The 17,027-nt window shown below is 34.0% G+C and overlaps 1 protein-coding gene across 9 annotated transcripts in view; it reads left to right on the forward strand.

Annotated features, from left to right (window-relative positions):
* Nucleotides 1–17,027, forward strand: part of CARF (calcium responsive transcription factor) — a 35,603-nt gene that overhangs the window by 2,029 nt on the left and 16,547 nt on the right. For 5 of the 9 annotated variants that reach the window (XR_014795817.1, XR_014795818.1, XR_014795819.1 and 2 more), the window contains exons 2-12: nucleotides 2,520–2,685; nucleotides 2,920–3,031; nucleotides 3,435–3,662; nucleotides 4,683–4,803; nucleotides 5,855–5,984; nucleotides 7,608–7,692; nucleotides 9,570–9,759; nucleotides 11,365–11,485; nucleotides 13,229–13,372; nucleotides 14,817–15,050; nucleotides 16,765–16,927. Coding sequence is in view for 4 of the 9 variants with exons in the window: in XM_084893188.1 (XP_084749314.1) it covers nucleotides 2,963–3,031; nucleotides 3,435–3,662; nucleotides 4,683–4,803; nucleotides 5,855–5,984; nucleotides 7,608–7,692; nucleotides 9,570–9,759; nucleotides 11,365–11,485; nucleotides 13,229–13,372; nucleotides 14,817–15,050; nucleotides 16,765–16,927 (1,485 nt within the window). In the remaining 5 variants the exon portion in view is untranslated. Of the gene's footprint in view, nucleotides 1–2,519; nucleotides 2,686–2,919; nucleotides 3,032–3,434; nucleotides 3,663–4,682; nucleotides 4,804–4,984; nucleotides 5,052–5,854; nucleotides 5,985–7,607; nucleotides 7,693–9,569; nucleotides 9,760–11,347; nucleotides 11,486–13,228; nucleotides 13,373–14,816; nucleotides 15,051–16,764; nucleotides 16,928–17,027 lie in introns of those variants that run through there. The other 4 variants (XR_014795821.1, XM_084893191.1, XM_084893189.1 and 1 more) reach the window with 3 other exon arrangements.

The raw sequence follows: 17,027 nt of genomic DNA on the forward strand, positions 1-17,027 counted from the left end.
CAGAAATACAGAATTCACTAAAATACATTTTTCATTTGACAGAACTTTAGTTAAGGAAAAACTTGTTAAGTATTCCAAAATAAGTAAACACCTAGTATGATGGCTTTGGTATGTTTTCAGCAGTGACATGTCTTATATTTGGTGTTGTCTCCATGCGATTCCTAAGGTAGTGTTTTTTCTATGAGTGTTTTCCTTAAGTTTACTTAGAATATTAACTGAAAGTTTTTGGTTCTTAATGATTTCCTACATGATTCATTTACTGAGGTCCTCATGAAGACACATTGTTATTTGGAGAACAACAGCTGGGAATATGTGTGTGTGTGTGTTTTATTATTATAGGGTTGTTGTTTTTTTTAATATATATATGATGATATGATGTGGTATGGCATAAAGACAATTAGGGCAGTGGTCGGCAAACTCATTAGTCAACAGAGCCAAATATCAACAGTACAACGATTGAAATTTCTTTTGAGAACCGAAAACCGACTTCTGTGCATGGACCACGAAGTTTCAATCGCACTGTATGTGCGTGCCCACAAATGATATTTTGTGGAAGAGCCACACTCAAGGGGCCCAAGAGCCGCATGTGGCTCGCGAGCCACAGTTTGCTGACCACTGAATTAGAGCATTGGAGTCCAAATTGGTCTGGGTTTTTATTTTTTTTCTCCTAGTTTTGAATCAACTCTAATGCTCTGTGATCTAAGGAAGTTGCAAGAGGAAAGGTAGAAAGGTGTGTATATACAGGAAATGGATAGAAACCAAGATTACAAGGAAATTTATAGGACAAATCTTAGAGAAAAGAGACACTGAATACTAGCCTTAAATTTGTTTTTTTCACTGAAAAAAGTTAAAGTAGGTTATGGTTTCTATGTAAATTTGCATACACTTAAATTTTGATGTTGATTTAGCATGCTATAACTTTCTCCCACCTTTAAAAAAATTATTCTACAAAATATTTGTGAACTAGTAGTCTTGATTTAATTTTGACACCACAGATTCATATTAATTTTTTATAGATCATAAAAATTATATTATGTCATTTACCTACCCTAAAAGATGAAAGATTTTCTAAAATAATTTTGAGCAATATTTTGAAAATGTAGTTAATAAGATCTGATACTGATATTGAATAGCTTTCAAACGCCTTTAAATCTTGAGACTAATCAAGGTACAGAGATAATAATAAAAAAAAATCTTAAGAGTAAACCTCAAGTGGCTTTATTCCTTATCTGACCTCTTTGGGGATTTATTTCAGATTGTTGGTTTTAATGGATAAATTTACACAAAAGTCTATGGGAGGGAAACTCATAATAATTTGATATAAAGACAGATTTTTAGAAATTGCAGCTGAGAACTGCCACTAAATTTTTGACCAAATAGAAATACAGTTGAGTACAATCAAAACAGCAGAGCCCAAGCATGGCCCACAGAGATATGAGTGACTGCGGCCTGAATAGTCTCTTCCCCTCTGCCATGTATGAAATATGTATAAGCAATAAAAAGCCCCCTTCCCTATAAATTAAAGCAACTAACTTAACACTTTCTTCCCAATCTTTGCTTTTGCAATAAGGTTCAGTACACTTTTTTTTTTTAATATATTTTATTGATTTTTGTACAGAGGAAGAGAGAGGGATAGAGAGTTAGAAACTCAGTGAGAGAGAGTCATCTATCAGCTGCGTCTTGCACACCCCCCACTGGGGATGTGCCGGCAACCAAGGTACATGCCCTTGACCAGAATCGAACCTGGGACCTTTCAGTCCGCAGGCCGACGCTCTATCCATTGAGCCAAACCGGTCCCGGCTCAGTCCACTTTTTTAATGTAATGTGAAACATTCTAGAAAGCAATTTCCCAGCAAAATTTAATGCCTTAGTTTGTGTTCTGAAGTCCAGACATTAACTGTATAGAGTATATATTTAATACTTTCTCCTTTCTGTACTCTTATCCAAGCCCAATACTACTTGATTAAGAAATAAGCTTGTCGCCGAAACCGGTTTGGCTCCCCAGTAGGGGGCTGTGCAGGAGGCAGCTGATCGATGTTTCTCTCTCATGTTTCTAACTCTCTATCCCTCTCCCTTCCTCTCTGTAAAAAATCAATAAAATATATTTAAAAAGAAAAAAAGAAATAAGCTCGTCAAATCAATTTCAGGATATTGGGAGTGGGGGGGGGAGAGCTTTGTTCTGAAGTTTCTATAACTCAAAAGTCGCTGTGCTCTATTAGTAAATGTTTTCATTGTGGACAAAAACGTAATTTGCTGTAGAGGTCTTTGTTTCAGTGGTTCTAGAATGTGGGAGCTGAGACAAAACTTAGTCCAAATGTCTGATTTTATATAAAGAATCAGAAATTAAATCACTTACCACAAGACAAGGGCAGCTCTAGTAAAGTCTTTGGTGAGTCTAACTGATGGTTTCACTATACTAGGCTTGTAATGGCTATTTTATAATAAGCCTGTGTAACAAAATCTAGTATTCTTTTATGTGTAGGAAAATAAAATATACATTGAATATGTTCTCATTACAGAAAACAATGCTGCTATGAAGACATAATTCTATCTCTCTTATAAATGAAGCTACTACTGTCATGATTTTAGTGCCGCAGAAAGGATGACCTTCAGTGGACAAGAGGGCATTTTGGGGGGAGTAGGATGCTGGAGGCCTGCAGTTTAAATTTGAGCTAGCTCCTGAAGGTAATTTTATTTTTAGCTAATTGAAAGCAACAACTGTCATAAAAGTTCACAATTGTCTATTACAAGTTAAGGGAAAAGTCACTTACACTTTCTCTATAGGTACTTTGTTATGTTTATGGTTACTTGTCGGAAAAGAATATTTTATACCTAGCTATTTGATGGGTGATTTGATTTAGACATAAATTATGTAAAAACATTAAGGCTTTAGTTGATCAGATATTTGAACTCTTTCAGCTCTTAAATAATAGAAGAAAATGGAATTGAATATGATGTCAGCATGGAACAGTCTAATGATTCATTAATAGTCAACCATAATGATTCCGAAGATTCAAAAACAGATTCTCAGGTAATTTGAGATAGAGATTCAACTGGGAACTTTTTCCCATTCTAAGGGAAAACAACATGCCATTTAACAACTTTTTATGCTGAAGGAATACTATTAACGTACTCAAGAATTTTAACATTTTATTATCCATAATTCTATCATATTTAGTTTTATATATTCATAAAATTTTATACACAATGTTGAATTATATTTCATTACTTGAGGTTGAATATAATAAAAATCAATTTCATTTAAGAATTGCTTTCTGTCTTATCAGTCTGTGAAGTGACAACTCTTGTAGTGTAAAGTGGATAATTAACTGAAAAAAGTTTTCATTTTTATTATATACATTCTGTTTTCTTTTTAAATTGTTATGTTTTACAAACATCCAAGTGATTATTTATTTTATTATTTTTTTGCAAAGCATTCAACCTGTATCGACTCCAGGGATCCGTCCTTTGAACAGAATAGTTCTGGTAGAGCTTTACCCATCACTCCTCATGAAGCAGATAATTCCCTCACATCACAGACTATCCCAGGGCCCCTGACTCAGGCACAGGCTCTTTCTGCAGAGCAGTTTCACCTCGTGGACCAAAATGGACAACCGATTCCGTATGAACTTCAGTCATCGGGGGATTCTAATGCACAAATGGTGAGTATACTTTATAAAGAACGAGTTTTAGCCCTGGCCAGAGCATCAGCCCAAGCACCAAAGGGTTGCAGGTTCGATTCCTGGTCAAAGACACATACTTGTGGGGTACTGTGGGAGGCAACTAGTTTGTATATCCTCTCCCTTTCTCTCTCTCTCTCTCTCTCTCCCTCCCTCCCTCCCTCCCTTCCTCCCTCTCTTTCTCTTGCCCCTTTTCCCCCTCTTCCCCTTTCCCTCTTTCCCCCACTTCACCCCCCCTCCCTTCCACTCTCTCTAGAGAAAATATTCTCTGGTGAGTATTAATTATATATATTAATTGTGTGTGTGTGTGTGTGTGTGTGTGTGTGTGTATGTACTTGTGTTTGAAGATTTAAAAATATGCATTTCTTATTAAACATTCATGAGTCACATTGACTGGTTGCCTCCCACACATTGACATTCCTCTAAATTTGGGGCAATGGGTTTAGTTATTAACCTGAAAAAAAGTATAATGTATACTTTTCTCTATGTTTTTAGATTTTTTGGAACTTTGTAGTATTCCCTATAGACCAAGACAGGATGTATATAAATGCAGAGATATAAAAACAAATACTGTTTAAATAGACATCTAAAAAGTTACTCTTTTAAACTAACAAAATGACTTAAAATATAGACGATTACCACACAAATAGGCCAAACATGTATGGGCAATACAATAAATATAAAAAAGTTAATACATTTAGTTCATTCAGAACCTTGTCATATTACTATAAGTTATTAGATCTCACCCATGTGTAATGACTAAGATCGTAGGTGGTTAAGATCATAGGACATAGGGTCGAACTGCCTGTTTTGAATTCTAGTTTTAACACTTACCAGTTGTGAGACTTTGGAAAAATTTTTATGTATCTCAATGTTTTCATCTGTAAAATGAGGGAAATAATAGTATCGACCAAAGAGGTAGGTATGTCTTTAATGATTTGAATAATAACTCTTAAATTAGTATAGGCTTATGCATTTGATTTCTTTTTTAATGAATCCAAGATGATTGTTGCCAGCTCATCAGAAAATGGACAGATGCTTCGTGTAATTCCATCTACTCAGACAGGAATGACACAAGTGATTATACCTCCGGGGCAACTTGTGGATATGAATAGTCCTCAGGGTGAGTAATAATGGGAGATGGGATTTTAGAATATTTTAAAGAAAAAAATGTACACTTGGAAAAATCACCTCATGAAAGTCAGTGCTAAAATTGATTTATTTGGGTAAGGTTGTGAACTGAATAATAGAAAAAGTTTCTTAGCCCAAATAAATTTTAAGTTCATTTTCCAACTCCTGTCTAGGTTAGCTGTCTATTTCATTTTGGAATTCTATGAAGCTGGTTGACTCTTGCTTCCTCCCAAATGACCAGTGAGCATAAAATAAATTCTTAATTATGATAACAGTAATAATACCAACAATAATAACAAGAATATAGTGCTAATAGCTACTGGAGAAGATTTTACACATGTATTTTTATCAGTATTGTTACATGTCACTTATTATTTTTCTTCAATGATTCTTTTCATCCTTTTTACTCTTTTTCTTCTTTCTTTGTTCCTTTAGTTTCAGAAAGGAGGCTCATTTTCCAAGTTTCTTTTTATTTTATTTTTTCACCACATATTTAATATATCACTATTCTCTTCCTTTTGCTTCCCTTGCCATTCCATCTATTTGAATCTCTTTACTAACATTACAGTTATACTCTTTTGTCGCTTATTCAAAGTTATGATTTAGGGTAGATATTTTTACCTTAATGTTTATGATTGTTTGTCTTTGTTAACAGTTGTTAAAAAAAAACATACTTTGCAGAAAACATAATAAACATGGTATAGAAACAAAAAAAAGAGTCAGTTTTATATTTTCCTATTATGTATAATAGGAAATTATACAGACTTTAAATATGTATAACAATTATTTCTACCACTGTTTATCCTAGATGTTCAATATAAGTTCCAAAAACTTAATTACAGAATTTTAGTAGTCAGTATTATAATTGGAAAGTAAACAAGTTTATCAGAGAAATTCTCAATAAAGCATTGTAAGTTTTATTATCTTTAGCTTCAGAGCATATATTCCCTTTCCTGTTCCAAATATGAAAGTTCTCATTAGTTACATTCTCATGATCTTATTCAAGATACTGATGATGTTTTGTTCTTGTGATCGTGGTTAAGATGCCTCTGAAGAGAAATCCAGCAACAGAAACTTACCAGCTGCAAGACTGGGTGCTGTAGCAGACCGTAACAGTAGTTATATTCTGCATCCACAAGCATCCCTCCCTTCGCCCCGAAAGACAGTGACCAGGTGAGTCAATGGGACGGGAGCTCATCTTTTGTCATCACCATGAAAAAAAATATTTTTTAATTATTACATCTAAAGCTGACTGACTGTAGAGAACATCAGAAATTCAGGAAATACAATAGACTATCATCAAACATATCTTTATTTTAACGGCTTCTTGGCAGTAAGGAAGCTAGTCTAAAAGAATAAATGTCCAAAGTGCTGCTTTTCCTCAGTGACACTTGCCTGTCATATTTGAAACAACCTGAAAACACCTGACACTAATAGAATTTTTAGAATAAAGACATATTCATTGTAGTTCCTGAAATTTTTAATGGTCTCATCATGTTTTTATGCATTTAATTCCTCTGTGGTAAAATATTTAAAAAGTGTTTTGTTAATATGTATCTCAGCTTTTACTTTTGTCTTAAAATAACACTTTATAATAATTTAGAAAAATATAAACATGGCTTTTAAAAAATATATGTATATATATATATTTATTGATTGATTTTAGAGAGGAAGGGAAAAGGAGAAAGAGATAGAAATATCAATGATGAGAGAGGATCATTGATTGGCTGCCTCTTGCACGTCCCACACTGGGGATTGAGCTTGCAATCTGGACATGTGACCTGACTGGGAATTGAACTGTGACCTCCTGCTTCAAAGGTAGATGCTCAACCATTGAGCCATGCCTACTGGGCTAGACATGGTTTTTGTATTATTAGGATTTTTTAATCTATGAAAATATTTTTAAATTAGTATAATACTTATGACCTTTAGTCTTAGAACTTGGCATAATATCATGCTATTCCTTTTTTAAAAATATATGTTTTTATTTATTTTAAAGAGAGGGGAGGGGAGATTTCGAGAGTTAGAAACATCAATAAGAGAGAAACACCCATTAACTGCCTCCTACACAACCTCTACTGGGGATTGAGCCTGCAGCCTTGACATGTGCTCTGATGGGGAATCGAACCTCTTGGTGCATGGCTGTATACTCAGCCATTGAGCTATACTGGCCAGCTATCATGCTATTCTTAACAAGTCACCTGAAGATGTTATTTTTAAAAAATATATAGCTAATTAAAAAAATATATTATTTTAATTATAATTAGCTAATTTTTAAAATATTTATTTTATTAGCTAATTTTTAAATATATTTTATTGATTTTTTTATAGAGAGGAAGGGAAAGAGAGAGTTAGAAACATCGGGGATGTGCCCGCATCCAAGGTACATGCCCTTGACTGAATCGAACCTGAGATCCTTCAGTCCGCAGGTGGATGCTCTATCCACTGTCAAACCAGTCAGGGCTATTAGCTCATTTTTTAATAAATGAAAATAATTATATAATGAGAAGAATATAAAATACGCTTTTAGAGAGACAAATAAAATACTTGAATTTGGAACTACAGGTACTTGGAAGAGCAAACTTGGGCATTTGTATTAGCAGGTACTGAAATAGTCACGATTAAAGAAAATTATAATTAATTTACCCATCAGATCAATTTGTCATTATTCCAATTTCTTATTGTTGACCTCATATTTTGTCTCTGACACTGCCTAAGAGGATAAAGCGGTTGAATACCATGTATTATATGTGTAACTTGTATCGTATATTTAAATATATTTCTCCCCTGCCTCAGAATGCCTGAAGAACCATTTCTGGCTCCTCTCCAGCCACTTTCTTCTAACACACCTATATGGGCTTGCCGTCTTAGGAGTTGTGAGGTGAGTTAAAACAACCCTTACCTAGATTCACTTAATGAACTACAACTCATCCCAAAATGTCTACCTTTTTTGTTTCTTAATCCTCAATGGATATTTTCCCATTGATTTTTAGAAAAAGTGGAAGGGAGGGAGGGAGGGAGAGAGAGAGGGAGGGAGGGAGGGAGGGAGGGATAAAGGGAAGGAGAGAGAGAGAGAGAGAGGGAGAGAGAGAGAGAGAGAGAGAGAGAGAGAGAGAGAGAGAGAGAGAGAGAGAGAGAGAGAGAGAACACGAACACTGATATGAGAGAGACACATGATTGGTTGCCTCCTGCATGCACCATGATTGGGCCAGGGATTGAGTCTGCAACTGAAGTATATGCTCTTGACTGGAATCTAACCGGTGACATTCAGTCTGTGGACCAATGGTCTATACACTGAGCCAAACCAGCTAGAGCCCAAAATGTCTACATTTGAAAACGACTAGCAGAGGGTGTATCTGTAATATTTTTTCCATGTTTATTCTAAATCTAATCTGATCTATTCTTTTATCCCTTAGAGCTTGTATGATCTATTAAAGTAGATATCATATAAATCTTTTCACTTCATTATTATTTCTTCCCTTGTCTTTCATGAAACTTTGTCATCATTTTTGTCTACTTTTTTTTTTTTTTTAATATATTTTATTGATTTTTGTACAGAGTGGAAGGGAGAGAGATAGAGAGTTCGAAACATCAATGAGAGAGAGTCATTGATCAGCTGCCTCTTGCACACTCCCTACTGGGGATATGCCCCCAACCAAGGTACATGCCCTTGACCGGAATCGAACCCGGGGCCCTTCAGGCCCCAAGCCGACGCTCTATCTATTGAGCCAAACCGGTCCCGGCATTTTTGTCTACTTTTGATCTTTTGACCATTCCTTCTCATTCTTTGCTTGTGCTTATTTATTTTCATCTTCTCAGTGGAAATTCTTCAAAGTTCCCTGCTGAATTTATTTTATTTCTCTACATTTTATCCCTGGTAAAGCTTATCAACTTTGTTGACTTTCAACTATCACTTTTATAAACATCCTCAAATGTGTATCACCAATTTCTTCTTTTTTTATTTCATTTTATTGAATTTATTGAATGACATTGATTAATAAAATTATATAGGTTTTAGGTATACAATTCTACAATACATTATATGTATATTGTATTGAGTTTATATACACAGATATATATATATATTTGTCTATATTCTAAGCATCTACATTCAAAGGGAGAAACCAAGTTAATTAATAAATTCTGTGTCCATTAGATAAAAGTATTTATGCTAATTTCCACAAGCTAAGAAAAGAAAAACCCATTACTTATTTTTCGCACTTAAGGTCAGACAGGATTCCAGAGAAGGATCTTCATGAAAAGAATATTGATAAAATGAACAAATTCTTTGAGATTTTTATATAAGATACATCACAGTTTTCAAACAGATTCATAGCATAATATCAAAATAAATTTCATTAAAGAAGCCCCACAGGGAACCAATGCCTTGTGGCTAGTATTATCCTGATTTGGTTGGATATGGTGGGAGAATTTTAAGTATCTGGAAGAGTGGGTACATGATATATTCTTCAAGCTATTTTCCCTAAAGATTATTTGTCAATAACAAGATTTTGATAAAGCCATTGTGGCAGTGAGTTTGGCATTCTCTAACAGATACCTGGACAGTATCTATTTGATGAAGCTAGTTGAATTCGGACCAGGTCCACTGGTTGTAAAAGACCATTGATCTGAAGGAGAAATGGCATTGTCTTTTGAGAGCTGATGGGTCTTTTATCTTGGACAATCACCTCATTAATATTTTTTGTACAATGAAACGTATTTGCTAATAATTTTGTTTTTTAATTTTACTACATGCAGAGAATTGGAGATTCATACCGGGGCTACTGTGTCAGTGAGACTGAATTAGAAAGTGTTTTAACATTTCACAAGCAGCAAACTCACAGTGTCTGGGGGACTCGCCAATCTCCAAGCCCAGCCAAGCCAGCTACACGTTTGATGTGGAAGTCCCAGTATGTCCCATATGATGGAATTCCATTTGTCAATACAGGTACTTTTTAAAAGACATTTTTAAAAGGTTCAGCAGTAGCCATGATCTATTTTGAAACCGTGGATTTCATTTCGGTAGATGATAACTAAATGTTAATTGATAAAAATGTATATTAAACTAAAAAGAAAACTTAAAATAAATATAATCAACATTTTGTAAAATTGCATTTTAATATATTCAATAAATCATGCTTCCTTTTGATATTATGCTGAAAATAAAAAATAATATTGAAATTCCAGGTACACCTCTTTAATAGAAATTAAACAGTAAGCAATTTCATTATTTTAAATATGTATATCTCTTGTGTTTTATTTTTGTTTTTCCATCCAATCTCCAGATATTCTCTCCTCTTTTGATTTGTCTTGTCAATTTTATGGCCATTTTATATAACTTGTAACTATTGAGTTACTATATAGAATTTTGTATAATCAAGAGTTATATAGAATTTTAATATCAGGGTTCTCAAGCATCAGATGCATTATATACAGTATTCTCAAACACTAGTGTTTACTAGAGTAATAGAGTTTCAGACAGTTCCTAGAGATTTACCATAAGACCAGTCAGACCCCACAGAATCTAAAAATAAGTGATTTATTCCAGAACTATGTGGGTACTGATGCAGCCTCATCCTAGACCTCTAAGGGTAAAAAGAAATACTTAGAGGAAGATAAGATATCTTCCCTGGCTTGTGCCCAGGTTTATCAGTATTCTACAAAAGAAATGCAACATTTTTCGCTGCCCTTTTTAACTCTTCACACGTATCCACTATATGAATTTGGTGTGTATCTTTCAGTTTGTTTTTATATTTTACCACACATATTTGTATTTATTATAATATATTTTATTGTTTGGAATATTTAAAATACATATAAATAGTAAACTGTAGACATTATTATGTACATTTTTTGCTCATCCTTATTTTTGAAATCTATCCATATTGATACTTATAGATCCCAGTTAACTCAATTTAATTATTATAACAGTCTAGCATATGACCAAAACACAATTACTTTTCTATAAATAATCATTCAGGTCTCCAGCTTTTCAATATTACAAATGCTATAGTCAGACCTCCACAATATACATTTTCTGTTGAAAAGATATAATTATGTGCTAAAGTGGAATTACTGAGTTGTGAATTATGCCCATTTCATCTTTACAAGAGTTTCTCAAGTTGTTCACTAAAGTGGTTGTACAAGTTCAAAAATTCCTTCTCTCAATTGTTTTTGGCCACATGTGTTTTAGAAGTTTGAATTTTTGGACTATAATAATGTAATATTAAAAAATACTTCTAGCATGTATCCTATAAATTTCTATTTATAAAATGGTAAATTTTATTATTAAAATCATGTATGTAAATATCAATTGACATTCAGTAAATGTAGTATTTCACATAATGTGGTACCTTTGCTAAATATTACAATCAACTTTTAAATTTACTTGTTTGTACACTTTATTTTAATAAGTCCAATTGCTGTATTCTTTTCTTAAAGTTGTGTAATGAAAATATAGATTTTGATATAGCCACCACCAAGTTATTCTTAATCTAGAATCCAGGATGGAGAGATACCTGATATAATATCAGTAGTTGGTTTGGGCCCACAGGGAGCAGAGCCGTGGTAATGGAGTGCCAGTATGGGCCAAGGAGAAGAGGTTGCCAGTTAAAAAAGATCAGTGAGCAGGAAAGCAGGCCTTGTCACCTCTACAAAGCCACTTGTCCAGCCCGGTAAGCTTTCCTTTTTTAAAATTTCTTTCTTATTAAGTACTTATTTTTGAGTAGCTAATATTCACTTTTTAAAGTTTTAGCAGCCCAAAAAATATACATTGAAATCTGACTTTCTTCTTACCTCTGCTCTCTTGTCCCTTTTTAAAGCAGCAACTCTTACCAGTTTCTTGAATAACCTTCCAAAGTTATTCAGTGTATATGAGTGTATGTGTGTGTGTTGTATTTATATATATTCTCCTTTACTCTCATAAGTGTTAAATATCTCGGTAAGGCTTACTAATATTTTCTTTTTTTAATGTTAGGTAGGAGTATACCTTCTTTCCTTCTATAAATTCACATTGATTTATTTTCATTCTGAATGCCTATTGTGATTGTTCACTGTACAGCTATTATGCTTCAGACTAGTTTGAATGTAATGACATATACTACTTTGCTTTTCTTTATTCCAAATATATCTCAAAGCTGTCATATCTGTATATAAAAGCACTGGTTATTTCTTTAAATTTTTTTTTTAAGTTTACTTTTAAAATTGAGATATAATTTGAGTATATCAATTGATATAAAATTGAGTATCTACTCTGTGCCCAGCAACTACATTTGCTGCCATGGGAAGTAGGGAGTCTAAAACAGGTATAAGATTTTCCTTAACCATGGAGAACTTAAAATGTTGTTGGAGTAGCTCAGCAAACAAAACTTTTAGAGAACACAATAGTATATAATACGGATTAGCTAACTATCTTCAGAGAGAGAGCATAACCATGCAAACACATTAATAGGACAGAAAGTATGGAAAGCCTGGGTGCTGAGGTTTAGATTGAATTTGGATAGGTAGAAAGTTAAAGGAAATAAGTTGTAGGCTAGGAGGACTATATAAATAAAGATAGGGATGATTGTATATTTGGTATTAGAGAAAGAAGGATGATTTCTTCATTTAGATTATATAACCTTCATAGGAAAAGCAATTTTATATTTGAGGTAATTGAAAGTAAGATTAGGTAAAAAGTGCCTTAGCTGGTTTGGCTCACTGGATAGAGTGTCAGCCTGAAGACTGAAGGGTACCTACTGGGTTCAGTTCTGGTCAAGGACACATGCCTGCGTTGTGGGCTTGATCTCCAGTAGGGGTGTGCAGGAGGCAGCTGGTCAATGATTGTCTCTCATCATGAATGTTTCTCTCTCTCTCTCTCTCTCCCTTTCTCCCTCCCTCCCTCTCTTCCTCCCTCCCTCCTTCTCTGTCTTTCTCCCTCCCTCCTTTCCCCTTCCTCTCTGAAATCAATAAAAATATATATATATTAAAAAAAGACTAGGTAAAAAGCTAGAATGCCTTGCATATGGCTAAGAAATTTTACTTCATTAAAGAGCAGATAGATAGTTTAGTAGAGAGATGCAAATGTGAAGAATTATTGTGGCATTGATATATATCAAGTGGATTTAAGTAATGAAAGACTGGATGTCCAGAGGCCAGTAAAGTAACCCTGGTCTGAGGTTTTTATGGCTTCCATGAGAATGGAAAGTGGCAAATCCAGAAAAAAAAAAATTTAGCTATTTTTACTGAAATTATTATTGTTAATTTGCTAAGTATTATGAAGCACTGAGAATATAGCATGTCTTTCACATAATCCTCTGAATGCTTTCTAAAATAATTGAATTTTTTCTAAATTTTAATGCTTCAAATAAATTTCTGGTTGATAAATTAGGTTTTCTTGAGATTTCAATATAATAAATTCTTTTTTTTCTTATAAAAAGAATTTACATTAAAAAGGTACAAAAGTTTCCTGAATATAGAGTTTCTACAGACCCCAAAGTTGATAAGAAAATAATACGAATGGAGCAAGAGAAAGCCTTTAACATGCTAAAGAAGAACTTGGTAGATGCTGGTGGTGTTTTTAGGTATGACATTTATATGATGTTATTTTATAAATTAGCAAGAATTCCTTCTGTAAGAGAAATAATAATTATGGTTTCCAGTTATTTTATTAAGAAATGGTTTTTTGTAAGGCGGATGTCTCACTACTAGTTCCCTAAGTATTAAAATGATTTGCCATTGTATAAGCCAGAGGTAGGGAACCTTTTTTCTGCTAAGGGTCATTTGGATATTTATAATATCATTCTCAGGCCATACAAAATTATCAACTTAAAAACTAGCCTGGTAGGGAATTTATATGCATATATGCATAGCCCATAGTTACAGACAATAGAACGGTGAAGGCTTGGGCCGGGGCAGGGATGGGGTAGAGGGGTCAATGGGGAAGAAATACAAACAAAGGGGACATATGTAATACTTTTTAACAATAAAGATAAATTTAAAAAAATTTATCTATAGGAGCGGTTCTTAACCTGTTGAGAACTGCCAGCAGGGTGGCCTAAAACCATCGGGAAACACAGATATTTGCATTACGATTCATTAACAGTAGCAAAATTACAGTTGTGAAGTAGCAATGAAAATAATTTTATGGCTGGGGGTTACCACAACAAGAGGAGCTGTATTAAAGGGTCATAGCATTAGAAAGGTTGAGAACCACTGGTCTAGAATTTGCAATTGTATAATGGGGTTAAGGGTATGGGTCATAGTTTTTGTATGATTTTTAAAAAAACTTTCAGATATATGAAAAATAAGTAGACTCAGTAATTAGAATCTTCAGTTTGGAGAACATTGCATATAACTTTTAATTAAGTAGGCTCAATTTTATGCAATATCAGTCATTGCAAACATTTTGTACAAATATATAAATTAAAACAGTATCCTACCTGATCGTTTCATTTTCTTAGCATTTGTTTTGTGCACTGCACTATTGTACGAGCAACCTTTTAGTCTTGTTCATTGGGTAACAGGAGCTGGAATGCTGTACAGGCAGTTTGTTGAGTTCCTGTAAGAGACAATTCTCCCACATAGCTCATTCTTGTGTCCACTTTTTGGTTGGAAGGATAATAGGTGTAATGTAGAGGTTATAATCTGAGGACAAAATGGTAGACGAGTGGGAAAGTACACAATTCAAAAGATGATGTTATAAAAAGTCTCATTATTTTGAGGTGAAATTTACTTAATAGGAGATTTTAAAATACTATTTTCATATAAACTTAAATCCTATAACTTCCTTAACTTTAGGGCCATAGTAAAAAGTCTGTTAAGGAAAAAAAGAGTTTTATGTAATTGAGTTTAAAGTCAATCTTAGAAAAGTTAAGCAGAGGGCAATGTAAATTTGTATTTAATATGATATAGTAATATATAATTTTTTCATAAAGGATTATTCCTTCTCTTGATAAGTATTAACAGATGTAATTATGATTCTTGCCTTTGTCTAGTAATATAACTTTAAATATTTTCTCTTGTCAGGTGGTATGTACAGTTACCTACACAGCAAGCTCATCAGTATCACGAATTGGAGACTCCTTCTCACCCTTTGTCACCTCCCCCTTTTCCTGTGTCCTCTCTGGAAGAAGAGGAAACTGCAGTTAGGGATGAGAATTGTACATTACCCTCACGTCTGCATCCTCAAGTAGCACAGAAGATTCAAGAATTAGTATCACAAGGAATAGAACAAGTGTATGCAGTAAGGAAACATCTAAGGTATAGTAGAAACAAATTGCTCTAAGTTTTTCATTTTTGTTTATTGCTGTAAGTAATACACTTCATATTATAGAAATTTTCAGTAGATAAGCCATTAGAGTGCTTTCTACGGTGGCTTCACCAATCTGCATTCCTACCAACAGTGCACAAGGGTTCCCTTTTCTCTAAACAACTTACTAACTTACTTGTTAATTTATTGATATTAACCAACACTTATTATTTGTTAATTTATTGATGTTAGCCATTCTTATAGGTGAAGGTGATATCTTATTGTGGTGTTAATTTGCATTTCTCTGATAATCAATTAGTGATATTGAGCATCTTTTCATTTGTCTATTGGCCATCAGTATGTCTGCTTTGGAGAAGTATCCAGGTCATTTGTCCTCGAGTTCGCCCGTGAGTTTGCCTGCTGCCAGACAGTCCAGTTTCTCCCTGAATGAGTCTGGGTCCCCAGAATCTCACCCAGAACTGGAGTTCAGTGCAGTCAGGAGCTTTTGTCTCCCTCCTGCTTGAGAAAGCCAGCTGCGCACTCAGTCGCCAGTCTTCTCCTCACACACGCACGCACGCGTCTCAGTACCTCTGCCTCCTGTAGTTCCTCTGAGTCTCAGTGTGCTTTCCTCTTTCCTTCTAGTTGTATAATTTCCACTCAGCCAGTCTTAATGTGGTTCTGGGTGATGTCGGTTTTGAAATTGTTGTGCAAGGGAGCAGTTTATGTGTTTACCTATGCCATCATCTTGGTTTTCAATCAACCTACTATTTACTAAACCTGAATTTTAGATCAGAGGTATAATACAGCTCTGTGATATGGTCTGCCAAATATAATGCACAAAATTATTTATATATATTCATTTCTTTTATGTATCTATTTTTATATAATTATATGACAATAGTGCCTTCTATTCCTATCTTCTGTTTTGTCTACTTGTAAAATGCAAGCAGATCATATTTTATATGATTTTAATTGATGCCTTTTAGAAGCAACATAACATGATATTTATGCAAATAATCTGAGTGGGAGCCCTAGCTCTCTTACTTAGTAGGTAATTGTATAATTTGGGGCAGATTACTTAACTTCTGCAGCCTATCAGTTTCCTTATCCATAAAGTAGGAATGCTAATTGTACCTACCTCAAAGGACTGTAATAAGGGTTTGAGGAAATACTTGATGTGAAGTGTTCAGTGCAGTGCCTGACCTAGGAGGCATTAAAAAACATCCTTAATTGAAAATAGTGATTCCTTTAAGTTCATAAAAATATGAAGCTCACTCTAAGATACACAGTTGCTTAACCATTGTAAATGTTACATTTCTTTAATTGCATGAATCCTATGATTTAAGGTAGGGAAATGAAAGTGGAAAAAGTTAAACTATTGCCGAAACCGGTTTGGCTCAGCGGTAGAGCGTCGGTCTGTGGACTGAAAGGTCCTGGGTTCGATTCCGGTTAAGGGCATGTACACTGGTTGCGGGCACATCCCCATTAGGAGGTGTGCAAGAGGCAGCTGGTTGATGTTTCTCTCTCATCGACGTTTCTAGCTCTCTATCTCTCTTCCTTCCTCTCTGTAAAAAATCAATAAAATATGTTTTTTAAAAAAGTTAAACTACTTATAAAGCTATAAACATTGCTTTATACTAGTTTATGCTACAAAGAGAACTTTCATGTGATCTAAAGTAAATCACTAGATTGTTTATGTTTTATTCCATTTTATATTATCTACAGAAAATTTGTGGAAAGAGAACTGTTCAAATCTGATATTGTACCTGAAAGACATAATCTATCCTATTTTCCAACTGTAAATGATATAAGAAACCACATCCATGAAGTACAGAAATCCTTGAGAAATGGAGATAATGTATATAACTCAGAGATTATTCCAGCAACGGTATGATTACAATTGCAATTCCTTGTTTTATTACATAGTCTTTCTCAGCTTCCATTACTATTTGGACTAATAGGGATGATTACAATTAAGCCATGTAAAT

Source organism: Pipistrellus hanaki (genome assembly GCF_964339955.1).
Source record: "Pipistrellus hanaki genome assembly, chromosome: 8".
In the NCBI taxonomy this organism is placed as follows: domain Eukaryota; kingdom Metazoa; phylum Chordata; class Mammalia; order Chiroptera; family Vespertilionidae; genus Pipistrellus; species Pipistrellus hanaki.